The sequence below is a fragment of the Aegilops tauschii genome, chromosome 5, assembly GCF_002575655.3.
Source record: "Aegilops tauschii subsp. strangulata cultivar AL8/78 chromosome 5, Aet v6.0, whole genome shotgun sequence".
NCBI lineage: Eukaryota > Viridiplantae > Streptophyta > Magnoliopsida > Poales > Poaceae > Aegilops > Aegilops tauschii.
This window is the reverse complement of record NC_053039.3, coordinates 126676016-126694401: the sequence shown is the minus strand read 5'-3', so window position 1 is coordinate 126694401 and position 18386 is coordinate 126676016. Positions and strand designations below refer to the sequence as shown.

At 44.3% G+C, this 18386-nt stretch overlaps 1 protein-coding gene across 9 annotated transcripts; it reads right to left on the bottom strand.

Annotated features, from left to right (window-relative positions):
* Positions 1-12925: 12925 nt before the first annotated feature.
* Positions 12926-17642, bottom strand: LOC109744555 (F-box/LRR-repeat protein 14). 9 transcript variants are annotated; one of them, XM_040389059.3, is made up of 4 exons: positions 17340-17642; positions 16147-16790; positions 15167-15335; positions 12926-14992 (listed from the first exon to the last, which is right to left on the bottom strand). In XM_040389059.3, exons 2-3 carry the CDS (start codon positions 16751-16753, stop codon positions 15295-15297), a joined length of 648 nt encoding a protein of 215 aa, XP_040244993.1. In that variant the 5' UTR covers positions 16754-16790; positions 17340-17642; the 3' UTR covers positions 12926-14992; positions 15167-15294. The 9 variants fall into 9 exon arrangements, with proteins under 9 accessions (XP_040244993.1, XP_040244992.1, XP_073356069.1 ...); XM_040389058.3 differs by having other exon boundaries at positions 12926-14986; positions 17340-17640; XM_073499968.1 differs by having other exon boundaries at positions 12926-13444; positions 13860-14986; positions 15167-16790; positions 17340-17637.
* Between the last annotated feature and the right edge of the window lie 744 nt (positions 17643-18386).

Genomic DNA, 18386 nt, shown 5'->3' with positions numbered 1-18386 from the left:
CGTGATTCCTATTACAAGAATATGATCAATCTCATACATCACATATATCATTCATCACATCTTGTGGCCATATCACATCACATAGCACTTGCTGCAAAAACAAGTTAGACGTCCTCTAATTGTTGTTGCAAGTTTTTTACGTGGTTTGTAGGTTTCTAGCAAGAACGTTTTCTTACCTACGTATGACCACAACGTGATTTGCCAATTTCTATTTACCCTTCATAAGGACCCTTTTCATCGAATCCATTCCGACTAAAGTAGGAGAGACAGACACCCGCTAGCCACCTTATGCAACTAGTGCATGTCAGTCGGTGGAACCTGTCTCACGTAAGCGTACGTGTAAGGTCGGACCGGGCCGCTTCATCCTACAATGCCGCCGAAACAAGAAACGACTAGTAGCGGCAAGAAGAATTGGCAAACTCAACGCCCACAACTGCTTTGTGTTCTACTCGTGCATAGTAACTACGCATAGGCCTGGCTCATGATGCCACTGTTTGGGAATCATAGCATAATTTAAAATTTTCCTACGCTCACCAAGATGCATCTATGGAGTCTACTAGCAACAAGGGGAAAGGAGTGCATCTACATACCCTTGTAGATCGCGAGCGGAAGCGTTCCAATGAACGTGGATGACGGAGTCGTACTCGCCGTGATCCAAATCACCGATGACCGAGTGCCGAACGGACGGCACCTCCGCGTTCAACACACGTACGGTGCAGCGACGTCTCCTCCTTCTTGATCCAGCAAGGGGGAAGGAGAGGTTGATGGAGATCCAGCAGCACGACGGCGTGGTGGTGGATGTAGCGGGTCTCCGGCAGGGCTTCGCCGAGCTTCTGCGAGAGAGAGAGAGCTGTTGCAGGGGAGGAGGGAGGCGCCCAAGGCTGTAGGTTGCTGCCCTCCCTCCCCCCCCCCCCTTTATATAGGCCCCCTGGGGGGGCTCCGGCCCTGGAGATGAGATCCAAAGGGGGGGCGGCGGCCAAGTGGGGGGGAAGGGGTGCCTTGCCCCCCAAGGCAAGGGGGAAGCTCCCCCCCCAGGGTTGCCAACCCTAGGCGCAGGGGGGAGGCCCAAGGGGGGCGCCCCAGCCCACTAAGGGCTGGTTCCCTTCCACTTTCAGCCCACGGGGCCCTCCGGGATAGGTGGCCCCACCCGGTGGTCCCGGTACAATACCGGTAACCCCCGAAACTTTCCCGATGGCCGAAACTTGACTTCCTACATATAATTCTTCACCTCCGGACCATTCCAGAACCTCTCGTGACGTCCGGGATCTCATCCGGGACTCCGAACAACTTTCGGGTTTCCGCATACATATATCTCTACAACCCTAGCGTCACCGAACCTTAAGTGTGTAGACCCTACGGGTTCGGGAGACATGCAGACATGACCGAGACGCCTCTCCGGTCAATAACCAACAGCGGGATCTGGATACCCATGTTGGCTCCCACATGTTCCACGATGATCTCATCGGATGAACCACGGTGTCGAGGATTCAATCAATCCCGTATACAATTTCCCTTTGTCAATCGGTATGTTACTTGCCCGAGATTCGATCGTCGGTATCCCAATACCTTGTTCAATCTCGTTACCGGCAAGTCTCTTTACTCGTACCGCAATGCATGATCCCGTGACTAACGCCTTAGTCACATTGAGCTCATTATGATGATGCATTACCTAGCGGGCCCAGAGATACCTCTCCGTCACACGGAGTGACAAATCCCAGTCTCGATCCGTGCCAACCCAACAGACACTTTCGGAGATACCCGTAGTGCACCTTTATAGTCACCCAGTTACGTTGTGACGTTTGGCACACCCAAAGCACTCCTACGGTATCCGGGAGTTGCATGATCTCATGGTCTAAGGAAAAGATACTTGACATTGGAAAAGCTCTAGCAAACGAAACTACACGATCTTTTATGCTATGCTTAGGATTGGGTCTTGTCCATCACATCATTCTCCTAATGATGTGATCCCGTTATCAATGACATCCAATGTCCATAGTCAGGAAACCATGACTATCTGTTGATCAACGAGCTAGTCAACTAGAGGCTTACTAGGGACACGTTGTGGTCTATGTATTCACACATGTATTACGATTTCCGGACAATACAATTATAGCATGAATAATAGACAATTACCATGAACAAAGAAATATAATAATAACCATTTATTATTGCCTCTAGGGCATATTTCCAACAAGTCCTGGAATGACCCGTCGTACTTTTAACAAGTCAATTTATACAAACCCTGAACTTGTCAGAGTTAAAACGACGATTGGTTATGTGAGGTCCGACTTATAAGGTTTGTATGAAGGTTTAACTCAGTGGCTGTGCGGCCCTTGAAAGCACTTGATTTTAAGGGCTGGCAGCCTATGAAATGCCTTATTATCTTTTGTTTTTATTGGAAAGTTTTTTGAGGATTATCTTTTATACATGTTAAAAACCAATGAGGTTTCTAATGTTTCAAACATCCGGTGTTTATTAAACCTGTCCTGGCTTTAGACTACAAGTCGCCAGTATATGAAAAGGAAATATCCGGCGTTTGTTAAAACCCGGCCTGACTTTGGACTATAAGCCGCCAGTACATGATGATATTGAATCACTTGGAAGCATTGTGCTCTAAGGTTTGGGATATTACCCCTTCTAGCTTATGACATCATAAGCCGGCAACATATGACAATTGAGGGAAAAAAGCATTGTGTGTTCAAATTTTTGGGTTATCACCCTTACTACATTGGTATGATAAGCTGGTAGTATAATCAAATATCAAAGGTATGATATATTTTGTTATGGTGACATATGATTATGATTAAACTGCCCTGGTTATAACTATTTTGGTTAACGGTGGTTTTATATTGGACATTATGACCCGTCCTGCGGTAAACCGCCAGGATACTTGTAATCTGTTTGTATGCAGGAACAGATTCAAATTGCTAATAACATAAGCACAAGTGGCAGATCTTAAACTGGTGAAACCATAGTGTCAGGAAAAGCACAATATGCGCGATGGCATAGCAGGTCAAGAGTTTAAGCTAGCCTATTACAAGGCATCTGATGGCCCAACAAAAATAAGTATTCATCAAAGTTATCAGTAAAGAAAAGTATTCTGATAGGAACACCAGCTTATGATTGTTGGCGGGTTGAAGCTTTAGGATCTTCCTGCACCTCTTCTTCATCTTCAACTCATTGCTTATCAATCGGCTGGAAGTCAGACGTAGCCCAGTTGATACCGGTCAACGCTCTAAACACAGCCTCATCATCAATAAGATTGGATGGATCAATATCAGGGGCAAAGGTGTGCTTACGAATTGGAGGAATAAGATCTGTTGGTTCATGAACCGGCGCGCTAAGCTTCTTGTTGTCGGCATCATAAGCTGCCTGGTACGTGGATAAGCCGGTCTCGTCGGCTAGTTTGCTTGCTAACGGACGCATAGCTCTTGCTATTTCTGCGAAGTCATCAGCACTGAAATCCGATCCATCTTCTTTCACACTGGGGCACCCATTGGCCAAATCCTTCGGGTCAAGATCGGCCCGCCATGCTTTGGCCCGGCTTAAAGCAGTTAAAGCGCCAGCTCTGGCAGCTCCCTGTTTTAAGTCATCAATTCTTCTGGGCAGCACTGATAATTGCTTCAAAGTGTCTTCGATAAGTGTTGAAGGAGTTTTCTTATGCATTGTAGCAGCAATGGTTTGTTGAGCACCAGTATATAGCTGCTCTACAAGAGTGTAGACAGCTTTAAGCCGGACGCACATATCTGAGCCTAATTTAGCGCTCCGAGAGCCTACATAAGTAAAATTATGGGTAAGCCGGCAGCAGTTTGTCATATGATTGTTAAGATGCAAGGGAGACATGTTCTTACCAAAGATGGCTGATGACATAATGTTAATTTGCTGTTTTAAGCTGGATAACTCCTCAGTCACCGGTTTAAGCGCGGTTTCAGCTTCTTCTACTCTCTTCAATAGAGCTGCTTTTTCAGTTTCCCAGCTAGTCTTCTCAGAATTGAAGTTCTGTTTTAACTGTTCAATAGTCTCCAAAGCAGATTTCAGCTCTGACTTAGCCTTGGATGTTTCCGGTTGCTGAGTTTTGATGTTGGCCTTAAGGTTGTTAATCTGTGAGTCTTTTTCAGCCAATTCAGCCTGTGACATCAGCACACACCGACAAGGTTATGGTCATGATTACTCTTTGAAGTCCCAAGCACAGTACAAGTATTATCCTTGGCACTTGGGGGCTAATGCATATTGCTCTTTTGAAAGAAAAAAACATTTTGAAAGTCCCAAGCATAGTACAAGTATTATCCTTGGCACTTGGGGGCTAATGCATATTGCTTTGTTCCAAGTTATATTTATAACCCGGACAAATGATGTCAGCCGGCTTATAAAGACTACAAATTGGGATGTTAATTTTCAACAAGTGATAAGTCTCGGCTTAACATAATTGTTAAGCCGACCCTTGGGGGCTACATGCAGAGTTGAAGCACTATTATCACAAGACCGGTTACTGAGTTTTACCTGTGCGACTATTGAAGTTCGCCGCACATTCTATTCTACAATGTCCAGTAAACTTGGCGGCTAAGGGAAATATATTTATATGAAAGGAATTGCAATATTTACCTCATAGCGTTCCTTCATCAAGTTCACTAAGCCAGCTTCGAAGTCACGGTTGGTATACAGGCGATTCAAATAGCCAGAATGGAGGTCTTGGGCACTGAAATGAGTGTAACTTTCCAGGTCTACTTTCCACTTGCCCTTATCTTCAGCAGAAAGTGCTTCTTTCCCGTTGTGCCTGGATAAGGCAGTAGGACAACCCGGAGTCGTGAGATGGCCAGTAATGGTGACATCATCATCTTTTTCCTCTACCGGCTTAACAGGACTGGTTGTCCTGACAAGACTTGGCCGATTCGCATCAGACGGGTTATCATTCATTGGGTTAATATCAACATTATGATCTTGTGGTGGCAAATCATCAACAATGTTGTCAGCAATTGGCTGAGAAAGCTCTGGTTGTTGTTTTTCCGGCTCAGGTGGATTGGAGTCATTAACCGGCTTATTTAGCCTGGCTTTCTTGCTGGGCTTAGCTTGGGCCCTGAAAAATAAAAGGTAAGTGGAAGTCAAGAGAATGATCAAGTATACAAGTTGGAATGACTGGAAATGAGCTTACCCAGGTACAGTTTTGAAGGCTGGAATGTGTGTTCCTGTTGAATCGCCAGAGGAGGAGTGAGAAGTCCCCTGATAGTTTGAATCATACGGGTTAAGAGGTTGTCGAAAATAACCCTCCTTGGGGCAAAGTATTTCAGAAATATGTAAGACCTCTGGACGACGTTTGTGAGGCAGGGCGTTTGGTAAGCCGGTAGACGTAATCACGTTGCCGCTATGCCGGGTCGTGCGGTGAGCTTCATTTTGCTGTTTCTTCAAAAGAAAGTTTGGATCCAAGTGAGCTAAGGGGTGATAAAAGCTTACTTTCCGGCTTGCTTGTCAAGTTTCCGGAATTGGCAGAGTTTCTGAGCCGGAGGAAAGAGTAATTACCTCTGCGTCATCTGCACGGCTAGCTTCCGCATCGTCCTGATAACAATCATTGTCAATGAGATGTATGAAAAAAGAGCCAAGTGAGTCAAGTTCTACCTCTGGCTCATGGTTATCATCGTCATCGTCAATATTTAACTCGGCAGACTCGGTGTTTTTCTTTTTGGAAGGCTTCTTGTGGGCCTTGGTTTTGACACGAGGCGCTTTGGCTGGTTTATCATGCGGTTTCCTCTTCCAAAATGGGTCATCAGCCTGTTAAGAATGGAAAGATCATAAGAGAATATTAAGAATGAGGATTAAGTAGGAGTTGAGCAGTCCTTATGGCTGGTGGCTTATTGACAGTACAGAAAGGACTAAGTCCGGTTTTGCTGCACTCTTTTACAGGCTCATTCAACAGTTTTTTGGTGGCTTCAGTAACTTCTGCTTCAGTTAATTGAATATCACAATGGCGCTAAGGATCTTTAACATCACCAGTATATTCGCACATTAAGCCGGAGCGGCGGCTTAATGGCAAGATGCCCCAAGTCAGCCAACACCAGAAGAAATCGATGCCAGTTAAGCCGTTGGCCATAAAGGCTCTGAGCTTTGAAAACGCAGGTGCATATTTGGCCCGTTCCTTTGAATCAAGCCGTTGGGGAAGCGGATGGTTGTTGTTAATCCGGTGATCGCGGTAACCCGGCAGAGGACTCTCACCAGTTGGAGAGGTATCTTTAACATAGAACCAAGTCTGGTTCCAATCCTTGGGGTGGCTATGCAGCTTGGCATGAGGAAAACTGACATCTTTCCTCTTCTGAATAATGACTCCACCAAGTTCTTGGCATGGCCCATCAACAAATTTAGTTTGGTGGTTTAAATAATAGAATTCCCTGAACAGATCAACCGTGGGCTCTTCTTGAAGGTAGGCTTCACAGAATACTTGAAAGTTGCAAATATTAGACACGGAGTTGGGTCCGATGTCTTGAGGATGCAGTTGGAGGAAATGAAGTACATCACGGAAAAAATTTGAGCCGGGAGGGCTGAACCCCCGACCCAAGTGATCAGTAAAAACGATTACTTCTCCCTCTTTGGGTTGAGGAGGGACTTCATCACCAGGAGCTCTCCAGTGAATATCCTCCTTCTTGGCTAAGGCGCCAGTGGCAACATAATTGTTCAGTTATTCCTCGGTAACCCGGGATTTGACCCAATTGCAAGAAGTATACGTCTTAGCCATTTCTGAAAAAGAAAATTTTATGTCGGTTTAAGTTCACATGGTTAAGCCGGCTTACGGTTCAAGGACAAATAATAATGAAGCATGACCAGGTATTAAGCCGGAGATTGATATTTCAAGATTACCAAAGAACTAGTGGCGGCTTAAAAGGGGACTAATGATACCTGGCGGGTTACTATTTTTTGAGTTAAGCCGCTTATACCGATGTTGAAAGAACAGATCTGCGGATGAGGAAATGGAGAAGTGTTCAGAAAAACAGTTTTTACATATTGGTGCTGTAATTTTGGATCTACGGCACGTCAGATAAATGGAAAATATTTAGACCTAAATTACGGTGCTTGAGCAGTTCATAAGATCCAGATCGAGTTTTCGTTTGACATGAGATGCCCAGATAGTGAAAATAAATACTATGAGCACTACCGCGCAGGAAGGATACCAAGCTCAAGTCAAAAAGGAGTGCTACGGCAACGAACGAGGACGAACTGTGATGAACTCTATCGAAACCCTAATGGATCTATATGGAGAGGAAGAAGAAGGACTAACCGAGACTGATTGAGCAGCGGAGGAGCGCGGATGAAATCTGGACCGAACAGGTTGATGCAGCGGCCGTCGTCGGAGCAGAGGTGAAGGTTGACGGTGGCGGCGAAGCTCGCGTGCTAGGGCGTCGTGAGGAAGAAGACAAGACGAAGAGGCACGGGGGGAAGTGAAAGAGACCCCTGACTCTATTTATAAGGCAAATGGATAAGTGACAAGCGCGGGAATCGAGGAGACCAAAAAACAGATATGTGACAATATAGACGCCTCGATTTTCAGAGATTCATTCAAATGAGGAGGTACATTAAAGATTTTGGTTTTGAGTAAAATAAATGACAGGTGACGTCATGGCGGGTTATCATGATTCCAGAGGATGACATCATGGCTTTTCAAAGATTCATTCAAATGAGGAGGTACATTAAAGATTTTGGTTTTGAGTAAAATAAATGACAGGTGACGTCATGGCGGGTTATCATGATTCCAGAGGATGACGTCACGGCGAGTTACAAGTTTTCGTGAAGGTAACGAAGAAGGAATTTTTCTAAGTGTTGAAGGTTGATGTGAACAAGTTCAAATCAACCTGGGGCCTAATGTTGGGGATATAGCTACTGAGTTAACCCACCCAGGAGGGGCCAGGTTAACTCCTGGCGACTTACAAGACAGAGCCCATGAAGGAATCGAAGATGGCGGTTCATAAGGATGACTATGAAGAGCCCAAGGTCCAAAGGCGGCTTAAGGCCCGCAAGTGTAACCGCCATATGTATGTAGCTTGTACTATAAGGAAATTGTAATTAAGTCACCGAGCCGGATACGTTTATGAGCCGGCCGGGACTCTGTAGGCCGCAGGGTGTCAACCCGTGTATATAAGGGGACGACCTGGCAGCGGCTTAGGGGAGAGACAACAACCGAGAACTAGGCCAAGCGTATTCGCTCCCTGGTAATCGAGACATAAGCAATACCACCTCAAACTGGATTAGGCCTTTACCTTCACCGCAAGGGGTCGAACCAGTATAAATTCCTTGTGTCCTTTGTCCCGTTTAACCCCTTTAAGCTAACCTAGTTGTGATGGCTCCACGACTAAGTCCTCACACTAGGACATCTGCCGTGACAATCCCACGACAACCCCTTTATCGCGTTGGGTGCAAGTTGTTTGATTGTTTGTGCAGGTATTCGGTGATTTGTGCGTTGTCTCCTACTGGATTGATACCTTGGTTCTCAAACTGAGGGAAATACTTATCTCTACTTTTCCGCATCACCCTTTCCTCTTCAAGGGAAAACCCAACGCAAGCTCAAGCAGTAGCACGGTGCATCAAGGACATAATTCTTCTATGCAGCAATGAGGATAATTCTCAAGTTACGGACCCAGTCCGTGTAGTTGCTACCATCATCTTTCAACTTAGCTTTCTCTAGGAACGCATTAAAAGTCAAGGGAACGGTAGCACGGGCCATTGATCTACAACATAGATATGCAAAAACTATCAGGACTAAGTTCATGATAAATTAAGTTCAATTAATCAAATTACTTAAGAACTCCCACTTAGATAGCATCCCTCAAGTCATCTAAATGATACGTGATCCAAATCAAGTAAGCCATGTCCGATCATCACGTGAGATGGAGTAGTCATCAATGGTGAACATCTCTATGTTGATCATATCTACTATATGATTGACGTTCGAGCTTTTTGTCTCTAGTGTTCCGAGGCCATGTTTGTACATGCTAGGCTAGTCAAGTTTAACCCGAGTATTCTGCATGTGCAAAACTGTCTTGCACCCGTTGTATGTGAACGTAGAGTCTATCACACCCGATCATCATGTGGTGTCTCAACACGACGAACTGTCGCAACGGTGCATACTCAGGGAGAACACTTATACCTTGAAATTTAGTGAAGGGATCATCTTATAATGGTACCGCCTTACTAAGCAAAATAAGATGCATAAAAGATAAACATCACATGCAATCAAAATATGTGACATGATATGGCCATCACCATCTTGTGCTTTTGATCTCCATCTCCAAAGCATCATCGTGATCTCCATCGTCACCGGCTTGACACCTTGATCTCCATCGTAGCGTCGTGGTCGTCTCGCCAACTATTGCTTCTACAACCATCGCTAACGCATAGTGATAAAGTAAAGCAATTACATGGCGTTTGCATTTCATACAATAAAGAGAGAACCATAAGCCTCCTGCCGGTTGCCGATAACTTTTACAAAACATGATCATCTCATACAATGACGTATATCACATCATGTCTTGACCATATCACATCACAACATGCCCTGCAAAAACAAGTTAGACGTCATCTACTTTGTTGTTGCAAGTTTTACGTGGCTGCTACGGGCTTCTAGCAAGAACCGTTCTTACCTACGCATCAAAACCACAACGGTGATTTATCAAGTTTGTTGTTTTAACCTTCAACAAGGACCGGCCGCAGTCTAATTCAATTGAACTAAAGTAGGAGAAACAGACACCCACCAGCCACCTTTATGCAAAACTAGTTGCATGTTTGTCGATGGAACCGGTCTCATGAACATGGACATGTAAGGTTGGTCCGGGCCGCTTCATCCAACGATACCGCCGAATCAAAATAAGACATTGGTGGTAAGCAGTATGACAATCACCGCCCACAACTCTTTGTGTTCTACTCGTGCATATCATCTACGCATAGACCTGGCTCTGATACCATTATTGCGAAACGTAGCATGCAATTTCAAAAAAATTCCTACGCTCACGCAAGATCTATCTAGGAGATGCATAGAAACGAGGGGGAGAGTGTGTCTACGTACCCTCGTAGACCGAAAGCGGAAGCATTTGACAACACGGTTGATGTAGTCGAACTTCTTCTAGCTCCGACCGATCAAGCACCGAACGTATGGCACCTCTGAGTTCTGCACACGTTCAGCGCGATGACGTCCCTCACCTTCTTGATCCAACAATGTGTCGGGAAGTAGATGAGTTCCGTCAACACGACGGTGTGGTGACAGTGATGGTGAAGTGATCCGTGCAGGGCTTCGCCTAAGCATCGCGAGAATATGACCAGGGGTGTAAAATATGGAGGGGGCACCGCACAGGGCTAACAATTGATGTTGTGTGTTCTAGGCGGCCCCTCCTCACATATATATAGGTGGGAGGGGGAGGGGAGCAGCAAGGGTGCGCCCCAAGTAGGAGGAATCCTACTTCGGGTCCTCCCCAATTCGCCTCCCCCCTTCCATATTTGCCGGAGGGGGAAAAGGGAAGAGGAAGGAGAGAAGGAAAGGGGGGCCGAACCCCCTCTTTCCCTTCTCCCACTCGGCCTCCTTCCTTGGGGGGGCGCCACCCCTTGTGGGCTGGTGTGCTCCCCTCCTATGGCCCATATGGCCCATATCTTTCCCCCGAGGCTTCCGGTAACCCCCCCCCCCCCTCCCCGGTACTCCGATAAATACCCGATACTATCCGGAACACTTCCGGTGTCCGAATACTATCATCCTATATATCAATCTTTACCTCTCGACCATTTGGAGACTCCTCATCTTGTCTGTGATCTCATCCGGGACTCCGAACAACATTCGGTCACCAAATCACATAACTCATGTAATATTAAATCGTCATTGAACGTTAAGCGTTCGGACCCTACAGGTTCGAAAACTATGTAGACATGACCGAGATACCTCTCTGGTCAATAACCAATAGCGAAACCTGGATGCTCATATTGGCTCCTACATATTCTACGAAGATCTTTATCGACCGAATCGTTATGACAACATACGTTATTCCCTTTTGTCATCGATATGTTACTTGCCCGAGATTCGATCGTCGGTATTCACATACCTAGTTCAATCTCGTTACCGGCAAGTCTCTTTACTCGTTCCGTAATACATCATCTTGTAACTAACTCATTAGTCACTTTGCTTGCAAGGCTTCTTATGATGTGCATTATCGAGAGGGCCCAGAGATACCTCTCTGATACTCGGAGTGACAAATCCTAATCTCGATCTATGCCAACCCAACAAACACCTTCGGAGATACCTGTAGAGCATCTTTATAATCACCCAGTTACGTTGTGACGTTTGATAGCACACAAGGTATTCCTACGGTATCCGGGAGTTGCATAATCTCATAGTCGAAGGAATATGTAATTGACATGAAGAAAGCAATAGCAATAAAATTGAACGATCAATATGCTAAGCTAACGGATGGGTCTTGTCCATTCTAATGATGTGATCCCGTTATCAAATGACAACTCATGTCCATGGTTAGGAAACCTTAACCTTCTTTGATCAACGAGCTAGTCAAGTAGAGGCTCACCAGGGACACAGTGTTTCTCTATGTATTCACACATGTATTTGTGTTTCCGATCAATACAATTCTAGCATGAATAATAAACATTTATCATGAATAAGGAAATATAAAATAACAACTTTATTATTGCCTTTAGGGATATTTCCTTCATATTTAGGGAAGGAGAGGCATCGGAGGATAATTTTTACTGCACTAACCATTTTGGGGGATTGGTTAGGTGCGCGTTAGAGGAGTAAAACCGACCGACTTTTTACTCCTCTAACGCCGAATAGGGGATCGGTTAGAAATGCCCTAACGTTCTTATTCGACCGAATGCTCAAATCACAGCTACTCTGCTCAGAATCGAGCTTAGAGCTCTCGAGTGCTTGCAGCATCATTATATACTAGAAGGATTGCTGCGCCGTTTATTTTCTATCAACATTTAAGGAGCTACGATGTTAAACATGTTTTGTAACTTCACATTTGATAAAAAAAACACTAAACACCTACCTCAAACAATATAATTTCTTCAACCCAATCTTGAGATTTTGACCGTAATGTTGAATAGTTGCCCATTATATTCTTTTGTGTTTCTATGGCATCACCAATCAAAAGACAACAGTGGTGAAATAGGTGCAAAAGCAATCACTAATCTCAACTATCACACATGTGGATAAATGCAAAACATAATCATAAGTGAAATGTTTTTACAGTTGGGCCATGCTAGATTGCTACAAAATCATTTTTGAGAGGTCCACAAAACCTTTCTCTTCCTCAAACTACTTCGGCATTTCTCATCATCCTGTCCTCCTCCACCTAGCCAACTGTTCACTGCACTCCCCAATCTCTATTTAAACCTTTGTTTTGTTCATTTATAATATGAGCATTGTCTATGTCATGCATTGAAGAACCCATGACAATCCTCGAATCTCTGTTTTATTCTCTTATCTTCAGAAGATGTATCCGTTTCTCTATAGACACAATACATATATTTGACATTTGACAATGGTCAGATACAAAAACCAATAGATCCAGAATGCTTTCAAAATCTAGGACTAATTTAACAATTAACATAAACATATTTACCTGTCCATCACTTCATGCCTTCAATTTCCGTCGAACAACGCATGACATACACTTGTCTTGAATGCAACCTTCCACAGTACACAAAGTTTTCCACCATGCAGCTAAACATATTCTTGCATAGACACATCATTAAGGGTAACCAGTAAAATGAACCAATTTCAGATAAATTCAAGCCACTATACAAACTCTGTTTTACATGTCATGTCCACACAATTTAATGAATAAAGAATAGGGTCAATAAATACAGACAATTTATTACTATGACGCAAAGTTTCTTCCTTTTGGTTCTCTGGTGGTGGTAGGGCAAACCAATTCTCTGTGCTACCATGTTTCTTTTTTTTTCAGGTGGTGCCATCATGCTTCGAATGAGAGGGTTAGGAATGAGAGCATGTTTAAGATCACTTGCTGGACTTGCAATCACATTTATTTTCTACACTGAACCACTTCACGATGAAACGACAATCACAGGCCCGGATGGGTGGAGCAACAAGATCAAATGTATCATATTTTTCTTTAACTAAACACAAGGTTGTCATTCAGAGTAATGAGGATTTCCCAAAAAGTTACCGCTAGGCTAGATAGTTATTTTGTAGCAATTCTGACAGTCCAACATACAAATCAGAGCAGCCCGAGTCTGTACTGTCAATTACAACATAAAGCAAATAAAAGTAATCTGAGTCTATACAGTCTATTACACATACATATTTTTTCATATATAAGCAGACCTAACACTAATAATTATATAAGATCATAATCTGTAGAACCATGAACATACAAATGTGACATTTGCAGATATTCAATTCGCATACTGCAACATTCCGATGTCCATCCAAATCCAAGCATGGCTCCTGTTGATTAATTAGGATCCATTCCGGCGATTAAGTTTCAAGAACAACAATCGATCACATTTATGTTAGTAAACTGAATGATTAAAACCCGTAACGATGATGTTATCTTTGAGTCACAACGTTTATTATGCCCTAGAGACAAAGAAATGTAAGCAAACTTCATATGAAGGACTGATTCTAGGCCGCAATGGCCAATAAAAACAATAAAAAGGACCCAAAAATTAGCAGATCATGCCGATAGGATCCCTCGTGATATCGAAAAAGATCGGTCACTGGAACTGCGTCGGCACCGGTCTCCTCGAGCTCACCATGCCGCTGTTTCTCAATGGGGATATGGGCGTCTCGTGGACCGTGGCCCTCCATTCCTGTCGCCGCACACCAAAAAGAGGAGAGGGGGAACGGGAGGAATACTCACCAGGCCTGCCAGCCGGCGTGACGAACCAACAAGCACGCACCGGCCGGAGCAGCGGCTGACCTAGACCTCCCCCAAGTGCAGCCACAGAAGGCAACCATGCCCAAGAGCTGATAGGCTAGCACCAAATCGCCTCCTCTCACAAGAACACCAACCGCCCCAAATCGTGTCCCTTCTCTCCACAAACACACATGAGGACACCAGTGTGACACGCCGGCACTGAAGCCGCAGCAAACCCCAGAGCCAGCGACGGCGAAGCAAATCCCTTCCCAACAGCAGCCGATTTCCTTTCCATACACAGCCCCGCTCCCACGGTCGAACAACACGTGCCCGGCGACCCGCTCCCAGCCGCCACGCCGCAGAAAAGCACCAACCAGAAGAGAAACCCCCCCATCCCAACTCAAAGAAAGCCCAGCCCATACTATACGTTGACCCAAAAGGCCCACACACGACCAGCTCTCTACGACCAAGTCAAAATCGACGCGACCAGCCAAATTCACCGCCGAATCGCTCCTGGGGCTTTCTACCCAGGGAGCTTAGTGAATTAGTAGATAGATATGCAATAATGAGCCACATAAGGAGTACAAGAATGTAAGACCTCTGTAGTTGCATCGATAGAAAAAATGGATCTGGCAAATTATGTACTTCATTCATGGATTTGAATTCCTTCTCTTATCCATCAAGGAAGAAAATGGATCTCATAAAATCAACCTCTCATTTGGGCAACTTCATTTATTATGACATACAGAAATGATGGGCAAATACAATAAAACACTCTAACATTGTTTTAAAAAAAACACTCTGAAATTTCCTGTCAGGATGAAGATCCAATTTGAACTAGGAATTAGTACAGCAATAGAGCAATTAGCAATTAATTTAGTTTACACTAAGTAAGCAGATTATATTTTCCCCAGTGGATATTTTTATATTGTCTATACTGCATAACAGCTGCAAACCACAGTGAAAGTTTGCAATAACTTATCAAGCATCATCTCAATAGCTTTTTGTTTTGCCTTCTGAGACCCACATGGCTGCCCAAATTTCATCCAATTGCAGAATACAGAGAGATTTCTTCAGCTACATTTCACCACTGACCCCATGGGCAACTAGCTGATGAAGACCGTGAGCACCTGCCACTTAAACCGATCGTGCTGTTAATTCTCCCATTTTGGGCTGGAATATTGAATAGGAGAATTTGTTATATAAAGAGGTGAAGCCTGATATTTTTTGCACAAAAGGTGAAGCCTGATCACACATGCAAAATAAGGTCCACTTAGGCATCATAAAACAACACAGACTGTGATGCATACCTTCCGAGAGTAGACTGCTCCATAAAGGATGATAGCCTTCAAGTAACATGCGAAAACCACCTAGTGTATACTAATTCCATACTTTCAGGGCTGTGCACCCCATACCATTTGAAGATGCTAACATCCTGTCATCTTTCTCTTCTGAGTTTACTTCTGCATCTGGAATAATCTGTGGAAACAAGTGATCAACAGTCCTCTAGTAAATTCTTCTGATATAGGATCCTGAATTCCACCATAGCAGAACAACAGACCATGCCATCTTACATTTGTTCCAGAAAAGTAACATGAATTAACAAGGGACAAAGTACCGGCAAGCTGCATGGCCGGCATTTCTGTACTGTTTTCCAGTGTAATGGTCCAGGATGTTGATGTTTTAATTGATGAAAGCTCCAATAATTTGTTGTGTTAAGTCTCTTGGTGACAGATATTACAGCATGACATCTTAATAAAAAAAGGGAAAACTTTGTTTTTGCCACTCTGGTTTTTGCCCACTTTGCTTATGCCACTCTAGAATTTGACATCTCACTTTTGCCACTCTTAGCTTTTGACAATACATCACAAATGCCATTCCATGGCAAAAATGATAATTTTTCATTTCACTTTTGCCACTCTTAGCTTTTGCGATGTATCACAATTGCCACTTTGAGAATTTTGCTTTTGCCACAGAATGGCAAAAGTGATGTATTGTCGAAAGCTAAGAGTGGCAAAAGTGAAATGTCAAATTCTAGAGTGGCATAAGCAAAGTGGGCAAAAGCTAGAGTGGCAAAAACAAAGTTTTCCCTAAAAATAATCAACTAGAAGACCCTCGAAATCTCATTCTTCTCCCTGGCAATTTTCCCCAAATTAACTGCTCACAAGCCAAACAACAATCATGGCAGCATGAAACATCAATTGTCAGCTTCATGACTAACCATCGATTTCCATATGATCATATCCCTCATGAACATCCCATAATCCTCCCATTCGAAATTCAAACTTACGTAGCTTCATCCATCCTGGACCGAGCATTATGAGGTCATACAGGCTGATTCCATTGCAATTCCTGAGTACAAGTTCTTCCAACGATCCATTCAAGCCTAGATACTCCAGCCACTCGGTACTGCCTACTTTCTCACAGTTTATAAGGTGGAGGGAAGACAGACTCTTGCAACCAACTGCGACCGAGAGAAGTCCACTAGAAGTTATTTCAGTTGCAGAGTTCAGCCTGAGGGAAGTCAATTTCTCGCTGTAGCATAGATAACCAAGACCGGTGTCATCGATTTGTGAACAGAAACTTAGTGTGAGATCGGTTAGAGAGGGACAGCAAGATATAATCACAAAGAAGTCATGGTTGTCCAACTGATCCCCGTGGGAAGGTGTCCAGCCAGCGTAATCGATCTCTACTTTCCACAAATTGGGGAACCGGGAGAAGAGTGACACCAAAGCTTCAGTGGCAAGGCAAAGGCCACAACCAACCCGGATGGACCCTTTTTGCTCAGCCTGGATGGCGAAGAGACGCTTCGAGACAAGGGAAAGAGAATTCAAGTCACTTCTTTTGGTAACCCTCTTGATGATCTCTGCCAGCAGTGCCTCCGGGAGATCCTCCATCGAGTGCTAGTTGGGATTGGGTATCCAGAATGCTGGACTAAAACATAAACTATAATGAGATCAAAATGAAGCATATGAAGATAATTTACCCACATTAGAGATAATTTTGAACCCCCTTCAGTATCAATTGTTAATTGGTGTGTTCATCAAATTGCTGAGCAAAGAAAGAATCTACTAAACGCATCATCAACAATAAGCTGAATTCAGTACTTGCTGACTTCGCATCTTGTATAGAAATTATAATGAGATCAAAATGAAGCATATGAAGATAACCTAATCACATTAGAGATAATTCATATGATGATGAAAACCTAAACCCTCTTCAGTATCAGTCGATGAAAACCTAAACCTTCTTCGGCAAACAAGAAAGAAGCTACTGGACGCATCATCAACAATAAGCTAAATTCAGTAGTACTTGCTTACTTCGCAGCTTGCACATCCGATTTACGACATTAACGGAATAACAATGTAACTAGAGGGTCGAATTAACCTTAGCTACTGATAATACTGGTTTCCTTGTCGCCTGTATCGATCAAGAACCGAACCGGAAAGGGAGGGCACACAACGAAATCGAATCCGTACGTACCACGAACCAACCAGCGGAAATATGCCGATTGAGAAGAACGGGACAGAAATGGTGGCCGCCGTGGATGGGCCGGGGGAGGAGGGCTCCGTCTCCGGGCGAATTTGAAGGGCGAGTCCCAGACTGATTCCGATTGAGGAGAACCCTGAAACCCTAGCCTTCCCGAGCGAGCGCAAGGGGACGAGATATTTTGCAGAGGGTGAAGAACGCAGGAGGCAGTGTTCTTCGCGATGGAGAGATCTGTGTGCTTCTGTGTAATTTCGTTTTCTTTGCATTGCAGGCAGAGTCCGGAGGGCGCTGGCGCCGGCGACCGGCCAGGATCCAGAACGGTGCTCTCTTGAGCCGTTCGATCTGGCCTCTCGCAGCCGTCAGATCAGCACCTAACATCTCCCGCATGCAAAACGCAACGCCCTCCTTCTCCCTTACGGCAGTTGTCTAAGGGCGCCGTCTGCTCGTCGCTCCCGCGGCCTCCCACCGCCCCCCGCTTGCATCACCATGTGTTACTGGCTGGAAATGATTAGCCCCATGATGCTAACAGCATGGCTCGACATGATGGGATAATTATTCCTGAAGTTAAGTTATAACTAGGAGATGTTGGATATGCATGTCAGTCGTGTTCTTTTATCCTTCAAGAAAATCAAGTACCATCTTAATGAGTTTTCTTATAGGAATTGTCCTAGGACTGACGCCACTAAAGAATAGATTTAAGATCCTGGATGAGAGGACATTCCACCATTTCCAAACCCAAGTTTGCTCTTGCATGTTGCATTCTCCATAAATGAATCTTAGAATGACGTGCTGGAGGATGAGGATGTGACGACTGATTATGCCGATGACTCGGGCCATGGTGTGGAAGCACATGACAGTATGACACTGAAGCTTGGAAGAACAAGAGGTTGAAGTTGGTTGATGCAATGTGGGGTAACAGAGGTAATACAAGGATCTGAAGACAAAGAAGACGAGGATGATGAAGTTTCCCCTTAGTTCGACATTGATGAACTTTTCACCATGGAGCCATATGACTGTTGTTTTGATTGTCATTTGTTAGTA